This window comes from Aotus nancymaae, unplaced genomic scaffold (genome assembly GCF_030222135.1).
Source record: "Aotus nancymaae isolate 86718 unplaced genomic scaffold, 86718_ANA_hifiasm-v0.15.2.pri h1tg000173l, whole genome shotgun sequence".
In the NCBI taxonomy this organism is placed as follows: domain Eukaryota; kingdom Metazoa; phylum Chordata; class Mammalia; order Primates; family Aotidae; genus Aotus; species Aotus nancymaae.
In genome coordinates this window covers 175,126-194,863 of record NW_026988588.1, presented here as the reverse complement: position 1 = coordinate 194,863, position 19,738 = coordinate 175,126, and the positions used below count along the sequence as shown (strand labels likewise).

The window sequence follows — 19,738 nt, the reverse complement described above, 5'->3', positions numbered from 1 at the left end:
TTTAAGCAATTACTTTTTCATTCTACCATCTCATATGGACATATTTAAAACATTACCATGAAGATGCTTATACGCTACCTAATTACACAGTTTCTCCAAATGAATTATCACTTACGTGGAGGGCTACAAACAGTGGCTGAGATCAGCGTCCCAAAATACCTAAAATAACTGCAGTCTAGAAGAAGGAATCTCAGCACCATGAGGTCACGATCTTGGACTTAAAATATATAGGCTTCGACTTGGATTATTTATAATTATATGCTGACATATTATAGTTAGGCTTTTGTTACATGATTGCTAGATTGTAAAAAATAATCTTGTTCAATATATGCATATTTCTCAACTGTTTCAAATTTTTAAAAATAAACATTGAAAAAAAAGTAGCAGAGGGGAATAAAAAATGTAACAGCAACAAACCCTGACTTTTAAATTCCATCACTGACAGGCAGCACAGAGAAAACTACACTTTCGTCTACCTTCTCTTTCTCACCAGAATTGTGGAACTGAAGACAAGACTCTAGCCTCTTTGCTGATACAAAGTTATCTCAGGAGATAGAACTTGTGGGACTTATCAAGATAAATATACCTTTTCCCCACGTGAGCTTACAGCAATTTTTAGAGATAACAGAGGAAAAAAAAGAGCTTTACCACCCATTTTTAAAGTAACAGAACTGCCTAAGTAAAGAGTATTTGTAACTTTGACTTAAACATTTAAAAATAGATAACCAAAAACATCCTATGCCTTCCCTTCCTAAGGCCATATACATCTACTTGACGTATTCCTTTCTTGATGAATGGATAAATAACAACATACATCTTTCAATTTAAAAAGTTAAGTTTTTAGAGACATCAAAGTGATTCATCTTATACACAAGGTGGTAAAACTATAAAGAATGGGTCCCAGACTCAAATGCTGGCATGCAGGACAGTCATTAGGCCACAGAACACCTATGTGCAAATTAGAAAAGATGGCCCTTCCATAAGACACTCTTTTGTTTTATGTTCATTTATTAGAATAAATGCAGTAGCGACTGTTGAATAAATATGCAAATATACTATGTCTGTGATGTGGATGGGACTTCCTAAATTGTTCAGTTAACATCTGGCACCCCCATACGCGATGGCCTGCATGCACTGGCCATACATTTAAAAAAGTACACAAAGCTGGTCAGCACAAGATGCATGTGCTGTGCCTAGTGGGAAATGGTTAATTAGTATGTCCTTGTAGAGTGTTACCAGGGCATGAAAACTGTGGCACATAGACGGCTACTGAGTAGCCAAGTGGGACCCCAGCCAAGGTAACAAAATATACATGTAATTTGTCCCATTATTTTAAACTTTAAATAAAGATCCAGTGTTCTAATGAAAAACCTCTTTATAAGTCTTGTGTTTGAGAATACAGGTTGAAAAGTAAAAAGATCCTGATTAGAATTTTTGCTTGTATGGTTAGTAAGAAACTAATGTGCTTTTACTGTATTACATATAGGTATTTTTTGTTGTAAGGATCTTTACTCATTGGTCAAAAACTTGCTTTGAGTACCTGGTTACATACTTTATGTATATAATCTCATTTAATCCTTCAAACAATCAAGTGAAATATACATTAATATGCCCATATTACAGCTGAGGGCTGAGAATCAAAGAGGCTAAGAAATTTCCTCAAGGTCACATAACTAACGGCTTGAATTGGATCTGAAACCCGTTTATTTGTGACATATGAGGTCTTACATCTTTCTAATAAACTACGTTACCTCTGAATTGTAAATTTACATTTAATTTTTTAAAACAATATATTTACATTGCATTTAATAAATTTAAATTTACATATTTTATAAACCAGGCAAAACTTTGATATATTCAGTTGTGCTTATATCATAAAGCCATATTTAAAATAAAAATGTATGCAGGAAAGAACAATCAGAATTAAACTGTATACTATGTTTGGTTTACATATAATATTTTATCTAGACAGAAGAAAAAAGGTTTATTCTATAAATATATGCAAGAAGAACATCTAGAAATAAAAAACAAAACGTAAGACCTAACAGTGGTGAAAATATAATGTGCTCATTAATAACTGGTTGAATTAAACAAAAAACTTCAACCTGAGGAGGAAGAAAGCATATGGAAGAGTACCAATCTAAACAGTAAAGAGAAATAAAATCACTTTATGAAAAAAGGTACACATGATCCACAAACCAAAATCCTATAGATTAAGTTGCACTTACTATTAGTTAATTACTATATAAACCTTGGAAATTATCAGTATAGTCTTCTATACTGTCTATAAATTTCTAAGTGTTTTAGGATTATAAATTTTACATTATCTGGATTATTCTGAGTATATGATAAGCTATCAACAATTAATGGCCCTCCTTTAAATACCTGAGACAATAGATTTATATCACTTAACATCATTTTTATTATGTCTTAGCACCCTAAGTTTCTTCACTGGTAGGAAAGCTTTACTTTTCTGTAAGGAAACTCAATAGAAAAATTGTTCTTATATACTTATTTCCACTTAACTTTTCAAGAATACTTCCAGTACACAAATGAAATTACGAAAGCAAAGGTTTTTTCTTCCACGTTTTCTGTTGCTGGAGAATGTGAATTTTCTTTCCTGAAGCTTTGAAGGTGCAGATTAAATTGACAAAAACAATGTTAAAAAAGTGAACACCTTTTCTAAGTTTACAATTTATCACAGCTGTTGCTGTGGACCACCTTCCCACAGGCACTGTGCTAGTTAGTTTACTGCTGTCAGGCTTGACAGGTTTGTATGTTTGTTGGCTCATCTGCTGTAGGGCCAGAAAAGAAAATAAACTCAAATCTTTTTGGAAAATTTTTCCACCAAGATCCAATTATAAGATTCTCCATCATTTTTATAATTTTAGATTTTAGAGAATTTATGATAAAACACGCTCAACGTCGTCAATTACTAAATCTATCCCTTTCGAAAACTAAATCTATAGAAAGGGATAGATTTTTGAAAGGGATACGTCTATCTGTATCTACAGATATTTTTTTTTAAGAGACAGGGTCTTGCTCTGTCACCTAGGCTGGAGTGCAGTGGCATGATCATAGCTCATTGCAGCCCTAAACTCCTGGGCTCAGGTGATCTTCCTACCTCAGCCTTCTGGTGCTACCTTCTGGTGATCTTCCTACTTCAGCCTGCTTCTGGGCTCTGACACCATGTCACCTGAACTTAGACTGTTTCCCTAAGAAGACGTTTCATCCCCTTTTATCTGGTGCTACGGGCATGTGCCACCACACCCAGCTAATTTTTTATTTTATTTTTATTTTTTAGAGATGGCATCTTGCTATGTTGCCCAGTCTGGGGTCGAACTCCTGGGCTTAAGTTATCCTCCTGCTCCAGCCTTCCAAAGTGCTAGGACTACAGGCATGAGCCATCACACTTGGCCACATCTGTTATATTTGAAACCTATCATCTTAAATGATGTTTCTTTGTAAAAATTAAGACATTTCTAATCAAGGTATTAAAAATACCAAAAGAGATAAGAGATAGAAATATTACACATGAAATCAATGTTTACATAAGAAAAAAATGTACTTCGATATGTGCCTCTGAGTTTAAAGGTACATAATGAAAGGAAATAGAAGATTAAAATGTCAACATTTAAAAGAAGAGTCAAATGAGAAGTAGGTAAAAATGTAAAGAGAATTAATGTTCTGTCTTTCCTATTCGATTTCTGTTCCCGTACATGAAACCTGCAATCATCATCAGTCAATGTAGATACTGGCCAGGGGAACTTAACATTTGGAACCTTTGTACTCTGCAACAAAATCCCTACTGAAGCCTGCTTCTGGGCTCTGACACCATGCCACCTGAACTGAGATTGTTTCCCCAAGAAGACATTTCATCCCCTTTTATCTATTTAGATGGTATCAACATTATCTGACATGGAAACGTTTTTTGCTAACATTAATTGAAGAAAACATTTAGGAATGCCATTAAGTGTGGGTATATCTAAAGAGCTTTGGTTTGCTTTATTTTTTAGGTTCAAGGTAATATATAGAGAAGCATGATCTTTGTAAAAGTGAGTCATCTCCTAAACAATTAGTAAGGAAAGTATCCATATTAGCAACGTAGAGCGTTAATGTTGATAAAAATGTTAAAATATTATTAAACTTCTGAAAATGATTTCCAATAGGTTGTATCTAAATAATGTTTAAAAGCTACAAGTTCACATCTCTACATTTATCAAATAAAATGTACTTACAATCTCATCTCCTGGCAACCAATATCCTTCTTGTTCAATACCAGCTTTTGAACCTTTGCAGCCCACTGTTAGAGTTTCAACAATAAGACCATCTTTCACAGCTAAGCTCAGCTGACGGGTGGTCTCTTTAGGATGCATACCGTGGACTCGAGACATATACCTGAACACAGAGAAAAAACAAATTTAAAAATCCTTTAGTAGTGAAAACTAAAACTGAATGAAAATAAGAAAATGGAGGTAATCTGTTTCTCTTTCATTATGACTTGTATTTATGAGAATCCTGTTGAGATAAAGAACAAGATAATGAAAGAACAAACAAGATAAATAGAAAAGAAAGAAAAAATCTTCAATATGCATCTCCTCCAATTATCATGCTATTTTAAACTCAAATTGTATTCTGTAATGGTTAGAGCAAGATATGTTCAAAATAGTCACAAATCAGCAAATATAAATCACTTAAGAGATTTTAGTTGAACATCCCATTTAGTTTTACTCTCTGGAGCAATTACCACTAACTTCTACTCTACAGATTCTACATTTAGAATTTTATAATCCACAACCATAAGACTTTAGAATTACAAACATATTTTGTAATACTTTTACCCAAAACTTAGGAAATGACACCAGAGAAAATTCAGAAATTACATGAGTGCTTGTCAACATACAAGGAAAACATGGATGCATGTTGTGATCAATCAGGCAAAAATGTGATTTTCAATGAAATATATTTAAAACTGAGTCACTGAAGCACACAAACATTCCCTGACTTATAGTTACAAGGTATTTTTTTTAAAACAAAAAAGTGAAATATTTCCAACACACCTTGGATCACTGAGAATGATATTGCAGATTCCTTTGTATTCACCAACTACATTTAACTCATGTTAATATTTGGCATATTTGCTTTGTATCTTTTTTGTTTAATAAAGAAATAAATTCTACAGAGTTGGATTTGTGACATTTTCCATTCTCCTCCAAACAAACATCAACACTGATTGATCTCTGTGTGTGTGTGTGTGTGTGTGTGTATAAATATATGTTTGTATGTGTGTGTATATATATAAATAAATGTATCTATCTTTATCTCCAGTTAACCACTAAACTTCCAAGAGGTATTTGGATCCAGATAAAAAACATAGTGTGAGCTAAATCAGACTGGTCTCGGATTTCTCCAGAGAAACATTACATGCTAGAATTAAGGGAAGTAATGCCTCATAAGTGCTCAAGGAAATAAAGTAGGATACAAGAATTTTATATCCAATTAGTCTGTCATTCAAACATCAAAACAACAAATAATTTTGAAAATGCAAAAACTCAGCGTTGTTGGGCCTTCTAAACTCAGAGGATGAATTTTAACAAAGAAAACTAGCAAACTCCAGCAAAAGGACTAATGACGATCACTGTGGAAGGTAACTTTTTCTTGTTTAAGAAATAGCTTACTTTCTAAAACTGCCTGCTGTTTCTGTCAATTCAGTTAATAGAAAGACTAAGACTGAAAGAGAGGGAGGAATTATGATCAGAGAATAGAACGTTAGCCCTGACGATGGCAATGTCTATACCAATGAGGTTGAGGAGGAGGAAGGTGGGAGTCAGTCCAAACATACTAGTTTTGTTACCTTTGCTGACTAATAGTCAAAAGACTGTAAGTGATCAATCTTGTAAGAGTGGTACAAATATATTTTGATATAAAGGTCAAGACCAGCACAATCAACTGGAGTTTGGAAAGCGGGGAAGGAGGATGTTGAAGGGGAAAATGTGCTAATGTCCTCGCCCCCCGCAGTGAAGAGTCGGGAACAACTATCTCAGGGACTGAGTGCACTATTTAAATACATAAACATCACCCTTAACACAAAAAAAACTTCTAAGCTACCTAATAAACTCATACAAAATATGTTACGTAGTGATAAAACAAAATGATAAAAACATTGTAGCTGGGACTACAGGTGCTGGCCACCATGCCTGGCTAATTTTTGTATTTTTAGTAGAGATGAGGTTTCATCATGTTGGCCAGGCTAGTCTTGAACTCCTGACTCAGGTGATCCACCTATCTTGGTCTCCCAAAGTTCTGGGATTACAGGCATGAGCCAGTTTGCCTGGCCTAATTTTTCATTTATTATTTATCTAGTTGATATATTCTGAAACAAAAAAAAATCATCATAAGACAAATCTAGTTCATTTATTCTGAAACCAAAAAATATACCTTTAATAGGTCCAGAGATGATACATAACAACTGACCACAACATCACCACAAAGATGACTTGAACAGATTCCAAAAGTGATACACACCACTGTTAATCACAGTGAAATTAAACCAGATATTAAAAACAAAACCAGAAAACCCTCATAAACAACTACTGAGTCAAAAAGGTTACTTAAAAATTACAAAAGATCTAAATGAAAAGCTAAAGCAGTGCTGTTAAAAAGAAAATTTGTAGAATCCAGGAACTCCTCCTTTTTTTTGAGACAGAGTCTCACTCTGCCACCCAGGCTTGAGTACAGTAGTACAATCATGGCTCACTGCAGCCTTGACCTCCCGTGCTCAAGCGCTCCCTCCCACCTCAGCCTCCTGAGAAGCTGGGACTACAGTCACATACTACCACACTTGGCTAACTTTTTAATTTTTTGTAGAGACATGGTCTGACTACATTGCCCAGGGTGGTCTCAAACTCCCAGCCTCAAGTGATCTTCCCATCTCAGCCACTCAAAGTGCTAGTATTACAGGCATGAAGTACCATGCCTAGCCCAATAACTCCCTCTTAGGGAAAAATAAAAGAGGTATCATCGGCTAATTTAATCAACCATGAAGACACAAAGCACAAATATACAAAGAAAGAAATGTCTATAGGGAGACAGCTATAAAAAGGAAACTAGAATAGAAGCAACTACTTTGTTCAGTTCAATGCAAAAATATAAACACTATGATTTTATAAGAAAATAAACGATCAAAAGCTGAACACAGAACAAAATAGAACCTTTAAAAGGCCAAGTTCCACAGAAATAAATAGAGTAAGTTTGCAAAGAGCTTCCCCAGAAAAACATCAGCTACGGACATAATCGGAAGTTACTTCCGTCAAACTGATAATGACCAGTTAACTCCAATGAGACTCAGACTCTTCCAGTGCACAATCATAGGAAAGCAAGAAATCTAACATGTAATAAGAAAACCCCACAAAATAGCATAGACAAAGAAAATCAGTGACCTATAGAAATATTGATATAAAAGTCCTACATAAAATATTTTAATATAATCTAATATTAAATATAAATATATAAATACTAACACAGTCAAATATCAAAATAATATACTAATGACCAAATGTTTAATTGTAGGAACTGAAGGAAGATTTAATATGAAGAAATTAAAAAATATAATTTACTCCATTAATTGGTCAAAAATAATCATAAAGATTTTGATACATGTTGAAAGGCACTTATTAAAATTCAACACCTAGCCCCTAACAAAACAAGAAAGAGTAAATGCTTCCTTAACCTAATCAAGAATATTCAAAGATGTCTGTGGCTGTCACTTTTTCTTAACACTCTGCAAAGGTTATAACCAATATAAATTGAAACAGTTGTAAAAATTGATAAGGAGTCTGCAAATCATGTATCTAGAAAACCCAAGAAAATCAGCTGATATGCTTTTAAGTAATTTTAATGAAGTAAGTAATTAAATAATTTCTTTGGATACCAACAAATTTATTAAGGTTAACAACATTCATATATAGAACCCAAAAAGACAGAAGATTTAAAAGAAGACCAAACCTCAATTATTTACAACAGTAAGAAAAATAAAATTTCCAGGAAAAAATAGAATGACAAAATTTGTGTAAAGAAAATTCTGAAATGCTACTGATGCCAAAAAAAAAAAAAAGAACAAATGGGAATTTTCATTATAATAAAGGTGACATTTCAAATTATTGGTGGAAAGATTGATTAACCAGTGCATGACACTGGGAAAACTGGTTATCTAACATGGGAAAGGAGATGGAGCCCTACCTTAGACTGCATCCATAAATTGTAGATAGATAGACTTAAAAACCAACAACAAAACCACAGAATTATTAGGCATGTGTGAAATAACACACATACAAAGAAGGAAATTGATTTTTGCATTGCTGGCAGCAAGAAACAATTAGAAATAATCTCAACATACATTTTAGGGGATTGGTTAAATAACTGTTAACTGTACCGAGGATTATTATATTGTTTTCACAAGAAATGAGGCAACGTTATAGGTGATAAGATGACATAAGCTCTATATTACATTTATTGAAAGTCGTGGTATAAGACATTACTATTTCTCAAAACACTGTATAATATGCACAAGAGTCCTAGAGCTTGACTCCTTCCAGAAACTGCTGACAGGGGCTCAGGGAACAAGAGATGGGAGAAGACTTTTTTCCCCACCGTATGCCCCTTGGAATTTTGTTTACATCTATTAGCTAGACTACTTTTACTTTTAAAAATGTAGCTACCATTTACCATTCCTCTAGCAACATACAAGTTTCCTGCTCCCACATAAGCTTGTCAGCCTTAGGGAGTTCTCCTCCTTCCTTTTCAAACTCATTGTGGCTCTTCTTGGTCCTATATTCGTCCACGTTATAGTCAGTTTGCCAGAATCCACAAAAATAATTAAATCTCCGTAACTAATTTGAGAACATCCACTGATGAAACTGGTACATATGTTCATTTATTTATATCTTTTTCTATGTTTTTAATATGGTTTTATAATTTTTATCCATAAGATTCTTACCTATCTTTTGGGTTTTTCCTAGATATTTTACGTTTACTATTTCTTTTGAAAATGGGATTTTATTTTACATAGTATTTCCTGGTTAGTGGTTGCTGGCATTTACTAAGCGACTTTGCTTACCTCTCTTACTAGTTTCAGGTTTATCTGTAAATTCTATTGGACTTGTTTTTTCTTATCAAGCTGATTAGGACTTCTAGTAAAGTGCACACCACAAGTAGTAACAGTGGGTACCCTTATCTTGTTTTAGATTTCGTAGGGAATTCTTATAATAGTTCACCATTAAACATGATTCTTGAGGATGGTTATTGGTAGACATATCTTATGAATATAAAATGATAAATATAAATGCAAATATGATGCTTGCTACAGGATTCTGGTGCACAGCTTTTATTGAGGATATTTCCTTCCAGTTTGCTAAGTGTTTTTTGAAAATGGCATTGCCTTTTATTATTCCTTTATATATTTTTATCCACAGACTCACACAATGGGTTTTCTTAGCCACTATGCACTCAACTGTAGAGCATGAATTAACACACACACACGAGTTCTGCCTTGTTGTTAGTCATAGCACGTTGGGCTCAATTTTCTTAGTTCAAAGTAAAATTACATCAGTTAAAAGAAGAATATATTCTGGTCATTTGAATCTCTATCTTTGGTCTTTGAAGGACTAAAAAAGATGTACGCCATGAAGAGCAGGTTGGAATCAGGGAGCCCCTTCATAGAGACAAAGGTCGGGAGAGGGTGTGGCTGAAAAATTAGTCACACCTAGAAACACATGAATGACGATGCAAACTAAGTGCTTCCTCCTATACTGATGCACCTTGAGAATATAATGAAGGAGTTAATAACTTTATGTTTTCTGAATGGAAAGTCTGAGTTTAGGCAAATTACAATAAAGAATAACCGATCTAGGCCGGGTGCTGTGGCTCACACCTGTAATCCCAGCACTTTGGGAGGCTGAGGTGGGCGGATCACCTGAGGTTGGGAGTTCGAGACCAGCCTCAACATGGAGAAACACCGTCTACTAAAAATACAAAATTAGCCGGGCATGGTGGCGCATGCCTGTAATCCCAGTTACTTGCGAGGCTGAGGAAGGAGAATCACTTGAACCTGGGAGACGAAGGTGGCAGTGAGCTGAGATCACGCCATTGCACTCCAGCCTGGGCAACAAAAGCAAAACTCCACCTCAAAAAAATAAAAATAACTAATCTAGTACATATTAAAAGTGTCATCTAAGGGCTAAGAACATGTGTTCCTTATTTATAATGGTGGTGTCAAGAAATATAAGCTGAAAGTAATGTCTAAATGTGATGAATTTATTTTTTCCTGCTCACTCTAAATTCTTTAAAAATACATATATTGCTATGTTCTTAAGAAATAAATTCAGAGAGATTCACATCCATTTTTCTTCAAAAGTAAAGCAAATGGTTAGAACTGAGCAAGAACATGTAATTATTAAGTATATAGGGGAGTAATGTGATCCTACTGCACATTAGAGGCCAAACATGTTTTAAGATTTTCTTGAATTAATAATAAACTCTGAAGGTTGAGTGATTGATACGATACCTCAAATATAACAACGGGTCCCAATTCATTATTCATTTTCTTTGATCATCAAGTACTTAGGCAGATTTGCATCATGTGAAAATATGTTTGCTAGTAATTCAGGCAAAGGATACTCCAGGTCTCTCATTTTCTTATAAACTACTTAATCTATAACAAAAACTTTTCTTCTTCCAATAAAGAGAAAGCATAGCAATTTGGGTGTAAGATACACTTATAATGGCCTTCTAGTCTGCTATTTTAATTTCACTTAATAGCATAAGTCACAAAATGGCATGTAAATGTCTAATATTTAAGTATACATTCAATTTATCTGACCATTTTCAATAACTTCCTTCTCATGTTCTCCCACCCTATCCATTTCCATTCCCACAGGTTTCCACCATCTGGCGCCCCAGAGTGCTCTCCTCTCTCCCAGGGTGCAAGCGTCCATGGATTGCGGAGTACTCAAGTGCCTCCAAGCCACAAGCCATAGGGCCCTACATTGTTTCCCCTCCCCTGAGATTATTCTGAAAGTTCCAAGACAAATACATATACATGTGTATTTATTTCATGCTAACAGCCACTGATTATTTAACATTTTTACAAAGTAAGAAATCTCATGAGCCATAATTTCCTGAAAGTAATTACCTACCTTAAAGCCTTCTAACAATGATTCAATCTCATTTGAAATGAATATACTGGGAAATGAGCACATTAATAAAAACAGTATAAAAACAACCAGTGGAAGAACGAACCACCACAGAATGCAGTGATGTGTTTTCTGTCAACAAAAACAACAGATGCCTGTGATGCCTTCTTCTCCCTCATAAACAGGTTCACACCGCTGTGGAGTCTAGAGGCCTTTTACAATGTTGATGGTAACATAAATTTATTTTAAGTGTATTCTAGGTAATCTGGACAAATGCCTTAAGACTCAAGACTGTCCCCCAATTTCAGTACCTCATGGCCCCCTACTGGCTCAGTGTACTGGCTCAGGGGACTGAAAATATCAGAATCATAAAATTCAAGATAGAAATTTAAATGAATATTGATCTTGTATCTTGATGTCAAAAGACTTTATGAGTATAAAAGCTATGGAAGTAACGGAGGTGGAGATCCAAAATATCTGACTAGATTAGAAATGTTGAATTTCTTTATCGCACAAACATCTGAAACTCATTTTTTCTTGCCTCTGAAGCAATTATCACTAATTTCCATTCTGTAAATTAAAAAAAAAATAAACTGGAAAGACATTTATGACTAATATGACAAAAAGCTTACAGTCTAAAAATGTGAAACTAAAACAACAGGAAAACTATTTTTCCCTCTTAAATTAGCAAGATATTTAAAATAATTATCCTCAATTAAAGAGGCATCAAGACAGTTACACTCAACATACCGCTATTGAAAGCACTTTCTAGAAAGCAGTTCAGCATTACACATCAACAACATTACAAATAATCCTGTCACTTGACAGCCATCTACTTCTAAGTAACTTAAGATGGGGCACAGGACTTATGTATTAATAGAAAAATGTTCCCAGCCAGGTGTGGTGGCTCTTGCCTGTAATCTCAGCACTTTGGGAGGACAAGGTGAGCAGATCACTTGAGCTCAGCAGTTCAAGACCAGCATAGACAATATACATACCAAGACCCTATCTCTAAAAATAAATATATATATATTAGTCAGGCATTGCAGTGCATGTCTATAGTCCCAGCTAACCCTAACTTGAGCCCTCCCCTCCCTGCCAAAACCTCTGTCAGAGTGTTTTAGAAAAGGAAATGGGGTGTATTCATCATTCCTATGGGTCAGTGAAGTGGTGACCCTTTTAGAAAATCTAAGGTATTTTCTTTTTTAGCCAGGCATGGTAGTGCACACCTGTAGTCCCAACTACTCAGGAGGCTGAGGTGAGAGGACTGCTTGAGCCCAGGAGGTCAAGGCTGCAGTGAGCTATGATCCTACTACTGCACTCCAGCCTGGATGACAGAGCAAGACCCTGTCTCAAAAAAAAAAAAAGTTCTCCACATCATACAATTTTATAGTTAAAAAGGAACTAAATGTTAATACTAGTAAAATAAGTTGTAGTATATCCACTCGACAGAATACTAGTTAATAAAATTAATGTTTCACAAAACAATATCGTGGCTGGCCACAGTGGCTCAGGCCTATAATCCCAGCACTTTAGGAGGCTTGAGGCAGGAGGGTTACTTGAGCCCAGGATTTTGAGACCAGCTGGGCAGCATAGTAAGACCCTGTCTCTACAAAAAATAAGAAAAAAAAATTAGCCAAGCATGGTGGCATGCACCTGTAGTCCCAGTTAAGCAGGAACTGATGTGGGAGGACCACTTGAGCCCAGAAAGTCAAGGCTGCAGAGAGCTGTGATCGTACCACTGCATTTCTGCCTGGGCGACACTGTCTCCAAAAAAAAAAAAAAAAAAAAAAACACAACTATGGTGTGAGAAAATGTTCATAGCGATAAGATTTAAAATTATATATGCATATACACACATACATACATACATACATACAGTCAAAGAAAGAGAGAGAGAGAACACTTTCTGTGTGTTCTGCTACCAATAATAGTTTATTGGGTTGTTCAGATCAATCCTTACAATGAAAACTAGAAAAACCAAAGAAAATACTGAAAAATAATTCATTTAGGAGCATCTGCCAATTCTGGAAAAGGCAATGAGAGGCTCAGAAGCTAGGCAGAGCTTCCGACAATCTCATGGGGACAGGGAAACAAAAACCGTAATTCAGGCGCACAAAGAAAAGGAGTCTTGGCAAAAACCCACAGACTAGGTTATGATCCTGAAAGACTATGCTTAAAGCTAACCTAGAAGGAGACTGGTCCTCATATGCACCAAAACCCCAGCTTCAATCATCTCAATTCCTGATTTGATTAAGGGATCTGAAATTGGTGGTGCACCAGACATCATCATCCTAGAGCCTCTCTCTCTCTAGTCTGTATTTGAAATAGATACATGGCAAACAATTAATAAAAAGTCATATGGGAGCTGAAAGAACACACAATATCCAAGTAACTATTTGTTTGTAAAGTCCTAGGCAAGAGTATAATAATCCTCCTTTCCAGTTCTGTCCCACTATCTAAATTCCAGGCACAGAACTACTTCTCATGGACCTGCAGCGACTATTTAGGAAAAATGCCAACAAGGAGAGGTGAAATATTTTAGTATTCATAATACTAAACTATGAACCCTTTTCATAATTTCTATTTAACCATAACTGCTGAGTCTTGATTTCCCTTATTTCTGAATTAAAAATAATTTACAGTATTTGCTGAATATAGATACACTGTAAAGATTATATGAGGATTAACCAAAAAAATCCCTTCCTTTCAATTATTAATAGTAAAGTTATTCTACTTCTTTTAAAAAGTCTCTAGTATGATTATCTCAAATGTTACACTGTAAATAATTACACTAGATTTTGATCGCTATCATTTATGCAGTGACTGTATTTAAATTGAAAAAGTAAAACAGTTATTTTAAAGCTAAGTAGAGACCTAGATACCCCTTAAAATAATGGGCAAAGTTTTCACTTGGGGAGAAAAGAACATTTTTACTGTGACACATGTAACTACTTATTTTATTAACATTGGTTCCATTTTGTAAAAAGAAAATATTTTTAATTTAAAATCTCAATTTCAGTCATTATGAATTATATACTTTACAACTTGCTCAATTTTTTAAATTATTAAATTAGACCTATCCCCAAATTTAACAACTTTTTAAAAACTTACTTACCAGTTTATAACAATGATACAACTAATGAAAATGACATATCTGTGTAATGATGCAAAAATCACCATAGGTTCAAGAATAATGTAGTTGTTTCACATCTGAAATTGAAATATATTGTAAGTTTGATAGTCAATTTCCTTTGTAGTTGGAAAAAAAGAGTAAAAGTAACAGCAGAGTACTGTTTTGGTATACTCTTTATTATATAACAATAACATTTCAATTAAAATTGCCTCTGAAATCTCAACCATGACTTCTTAAGACATAGCACTACACGCTGACACCTGACACACGCTTTGCAACTATTAGAAAATTGTTAACTTGCTGAAAACTCTGAAGATTTCTTTCTGGTTTAAGTACAACTAGAAATAGCTATGCTTTACCTAGGTTACTGACTTGCTTTACGGACATTACTAAAATGTTGAGGCATCTCCTTTGTATTAGCTACCAGAAAACGGAAAGTCAAATCGGCAACACATCCTTGACAAGCTGTCAGACTTTATATAAGTCTTTCTTATAGTAGCTTTACTCATGGCTCTATTTCATACACTAAACTTCATTTTCCTTTTCCTCATCCTACTCATCCCCTTCTGATATAAATAACTTTATTATATATTTTTTTAATTGTCCCCAAAATATTTTTGAAACAAAAGAAGTTCCAATAAAATATACTGTGTATATGTATTGATACACATATATGAATACAACGCCCATGAGTGCATAAACACGAACTAAAAGGATTCCACTTTCCATTCTTCCTTCATGATGAAAGGGGGACTGTGCTTCCTGGACTGCTGTGTTTACAGCTGTACCGACAGAACTATTAATAGTTCCCCTTTTACTCTTATCCCTGTTTCAGACATTCTCTTCTCTCCTTTTCTGTTTCCCAGCAGTTGAAAATATGAATTAATCAATGTCTTATAATGAAACACAATGTTTCAAATTTTTACATTAAAATTGAATTTCAGTATTTAAAATGTTATATTTTTCTTTTTATATTCATTTATTAGCCCCAAACTAAATCTAACTTTATTTGTACAATGCTTCTTACTATATTAGTACATGATCTATTTTAACACAACTCTAGGACAAAATTTCAATGATTAGCAAATTTTATGATATATAACCTACTAATTTTGTTGAATGGATTTTCCTTCAAAATAAGTTGTGTAGTTAAAAATTGAAATATCATGTCTTTTCAAATTATATACATCTTAAAAACTTCCATTTTCATTTTTAACTCGATTATAAAACATGGTCATAACAAAATTATATACTTTATCCAGTTTGTTGGAGAAAAATAATTAAAAACAAAATAGGTCTTCTCTTTCAGTTCCATATAAAATTCCTCTGGATAACACTAAATTGAATTCTACTCACAACAATACTTAGCAGAAAAAACTTTCTATAGTATTACCAGAAATGTTTAGAAGCGAACAGCATGTGAATAATGTAATTTCCATGTAATCAGGACATCCTTTGCATTTTGATAATCTGGCACAGAAGAGTCTTCAGTAGAAGAAAAGAGAAATAGCCAACAAGAAACAGTTGATGTAAATTATGATAATTACTGCTGAATGTAATGAATTACCTAAAACAGTGTAATGGTCATCAATACACCTGAATGTGACTGAGATACTCAGGGAACAGAAGGAAAGCACTGCTAACAGTACAACAGTGATTAGAAAACACAGAGCAATTAATCCTTCTCAGTTATATGCCCCGCCTTCCTTACCCTTCTGTATCATCTATTTTCCCCAACAAACTTCTATGCCTCGCATTTACTTCTTGTTTAAATTTTTCAGTGTAGAAATTACATATATAACAAATGATTTTAAAATATGTGTAGTGTGAATAATAAGACAAACACCAGCTAAGTCACCTCCTATGTTAGGTAAGAAAGCAGAAACCAACTTTGACAAAAGCCCCGAGAACGTGCCCATTCTGGTGGCATTCACCCCCACTGCTGGTTACCACTGTCCTTTATTTTGTGTTCCCCATTTCCCCTTTTGTGTCTTCATCCTGTTAGCCCCCATGTATACATATCCCTTAAAAACATGCTGTTCAGTGTTGTCTGTTTCTGAAGTTTACAGAAATGGAATCATACTGCATGTATAATTTTGTAATTTTATTACTTTCTTAATATTATATATTTGAAATTAACCCATATTGATGTGTGAGGCTGTATTTTTACTGTAGTATAATAGTCTGTTATACAAATATGACTATCCATTCTACTGTCAATGATCATTATTATGGTTGCACTAGACTTTTTCTCACAACTTGAATATTTTGATTTTTTATAGTTAATGTTTTAATTTTAACCGTGTATTTATCAAGTCTTTGCTCATTATTCATTCTTGTATTTCAGAACTTTTTCACTTCATTTTTTTCTCTCTCAGAACTTCTTTTCTCTCAGATGGTATTTGTCTATAAAAGTCTTTATTTGACTCTCCTCCTTGAAAGGTAAATAAATCTAGGCTGACAGTTTCTGTCTCTTAACACACACTGAAGCTATTATTTCACAGTCATTTGGATTCCATTACTGCAGTTCAGAAGTCAGTTTGTGAGTCTAAGTACCACACCTGTATATATGATGTATACATGATGTCTTTTTAAAAATCTATTGGCTACACTTAAGATCTTTTCTTTACCTATAGTAAATACTGCAGTTTTTACAATACAGCTAAATGTGAATATCATTTTAAATTTGGTCTGCAATAGGCTTCCTGGATTCAGTATTACTACCTTTCAATAACTTCAGAAAGTTTTTAGCCAGTATCTCTATAAATGTGGATTGTTCCTCATTTCCTCCATTATATCCTTCCTGAACTCAAGACTTGCAGGTCTGTGAGTGAACCTGTATCTGGAATATATATAGAGCACTTCAGTAATACTGAAATAAACTGAAATAAATTTGAATACTTTGTGAAAGAAATTATAATTGGTCAGTAAGCACATTAAAATATGCTTTTTTCCCTTTGAAATCTGGCACAAGACAAGGAGGCCTTCTCTCACCATTCCTATTCAATATAGTATTAGAAGTTCTAGCCAGGGCGATCAGGCAAAAGAAATAAAGCGTATTTAAATAAGAAGAGAGGAAGTCAAATTATCTCTATTCACAGATGACATGATTGTACATTTAGAAGACCCCATTGTCTCAGCCCAAAATCTCCTGAAACTGATAAGCAATTCAGCAAAGTTTCAGGATACAAAATTAATGTGCAGAAATCACAATCATTTCTACACAACCAATAACCGACAAACAGAGAGCCAAATCAAAAGTGAACTCCCATTCACAATTGCTACAAAGAGAATAAAATACCTAGGAATACAACTAACAAAGGATGTAAAGGACTTCTTCAAGGAGAACTACAAACCATTGCTTAATGAAATAGGAGAGGACACAAACAGATGGAAAAACAGCCCATGCTCATGGTTGGGAAGAATCAATATCGTGAAAATGGCCCTACTGCCCAAAGTCATTTATAGATTCAATGCTATCCCCATCAAGCTACCTATGACTTTCTTCACAGAACTGGAAAAAACCACCTTAAACGTCATATGGAACCAAAAGAGAGTCCGCATAGCCAAGACAATCTTAAGCAAAAAGAACAAAGCTGGAAGCATCACACTACATGACTTCAAACTATACTACAAGGCCACAGTAATCAAAACAGCATGGTATTGGTACCAAAACAGAGACACAGACCAATGGAACAGAACAGAGGCCTAAGAAGCAACACCATACATCTACAACCATCTGATCTTTGACAAACCTGACAAAAAACAAACAATGGGGAAAGGATTCCCTGTTTAATAAATGGTGTTGGGAAAACTAGCTAGCCATGTGCAGAAAGCAGAAACTGGACTCTTTTCTGACACCTTACACTAAAATTAATTTCAGATAGATTAAAGACTTAAACATAAGACCTAGCACCATAAAAACCCTAGAAGAAAATCTAGGCAAAACCATTCAGGACAAAGGCATAGGCAAGGACTTCATGGATAAAACACCAAAAGCAATGGCAACAAAAGCCAAAATAGACAAATGGGATCTAATTAAACTCCAGAGCTTCTGTACAGCAAAGGAAACAATCATTAGAGTGAACCGGCAACCAACAGAATCGGAAAAAATTTTTGCAATCTACTCATCTGACAAAGGGCTAATATCCAGAATCTACAAATAAGTAAAACAAATTTACAAGAAAAAAACAAACCCATTCAAAAGTGGGCGAAGGATATGAACAGACACTTTACAAAAGAAGATATAGATGAGGCCAACAAACATATGAAAAAATGCTCATCATCACTCGTCATTAGAGAAATGCAAATCAAAACCACATTGAGATACCATCTCACACCACTTAGAATGGCGATCATTACAAAATCTGGAGACAACAGATGCTGGAGAGGATGTGGAGAAATAGGAACACTTTTACACTGTTGGTGGGAGTGTAAATTAGTTCAACCACTGTGGAAGACAGTGTGGTGATTCCTCAAGGACCTTGAAATAGAAATACCATTTGACCCAGCAATTCTATTACTGAGTATATACCCAAAGAATTATAAATTGTTCTATTATAAATACACATGCACACATATGTTCACCGTGGCACTGTTTACAATAGCAAAGACCTGGAACCAACCCAAATGTCCATCATCAAGAGACTGGATAAAGAAAATGTGGCACATATACATCATGGAATACTACGCAGCCATAAAAAACAATGAGTCCGTGTCCTTCATAGGGACATGGATGACTCTGGAAACCATCATTCTCAGCAAACTGACACAAGAACAGAAAACCAAACACCGTATGTTATCACTCATAGGTGGGTGTTGAACAATTAGAACATGTGGACACAGGGAGGGGAGCATCACACACTGCAGTCAGTGGTGGGGGGACTAGCAGAGGGACGGGGGGTGGGGAGGGGGGGAAGGGATAATGAGGAGAGAAATATCAGCTATAGGTGATGGGGGATGAAGGCAGCAAACCACCTTGCCATGTATGTACCTATGCAACAATCCTGCATGATCTGCACATGTACCCCAGAACCTAAATTACAATAAAATATATATATGCTTTTAACAGGGAAATGCAAATTTTAATGACGCCACCACAAATCCAGTGGAATGATTAGAGCTTTTAAAAAACTGACAAAACCAGGTGTTGCAGAGAATGTGGAAAATTTGGAATTCTCATAGACTGCAATTGGAAACGCAAAACAGTCACTTTGGATAACAGTTTTGCCACCTCTAATAAAGTTAAATATATACTTATCATATAGTCTAGTGATTCCACTCCTAGGTATTTCTCAAAACATATGCCTACACCTGTACATGAAAGCACACTGTAGCTTTTGCCATAATTGCCTCCTAATGAAAACACCAGCCAAGTGTGGAGGCTCAGACTTGTAGTCCCAGCACTTTGGAA

General features: G+C 34.8%; 1 protein-coding gene across 18 annotated transcripts in view; it reads right to left on the bottom strand.

Annotated features, from left to right (window-relative positions):
- The window catches only part of ZMYND11 (zinc finger MYND-type containing 11), a 122,663-nt gene that overhangs the window by 40,860 nt on the left and 62,065 nt on the right, over positions 1–19,738 (bottom strand). For 15 of the 18 annotated variants that reach the window (XM_012466952.2, XM_064371788.1, XM_012466957.2 and 12 more), the window contains one exon: positions 4,239–4,398. In XM_012466952.2, coding sequence (XP_012322375.1) covers positions 4,239–4,398 — 160 coding nt within the window. Of the gene's footprint in view, positions 1–4,238; positions 4,399–14,307; positions 14,403–19,738 lie in introns of all 18 variants that reach the window. The other 3 variants (XM_021670712.2, XM_012466954.2, XM_064371792.1) reach the window with 1 other exon arrangement.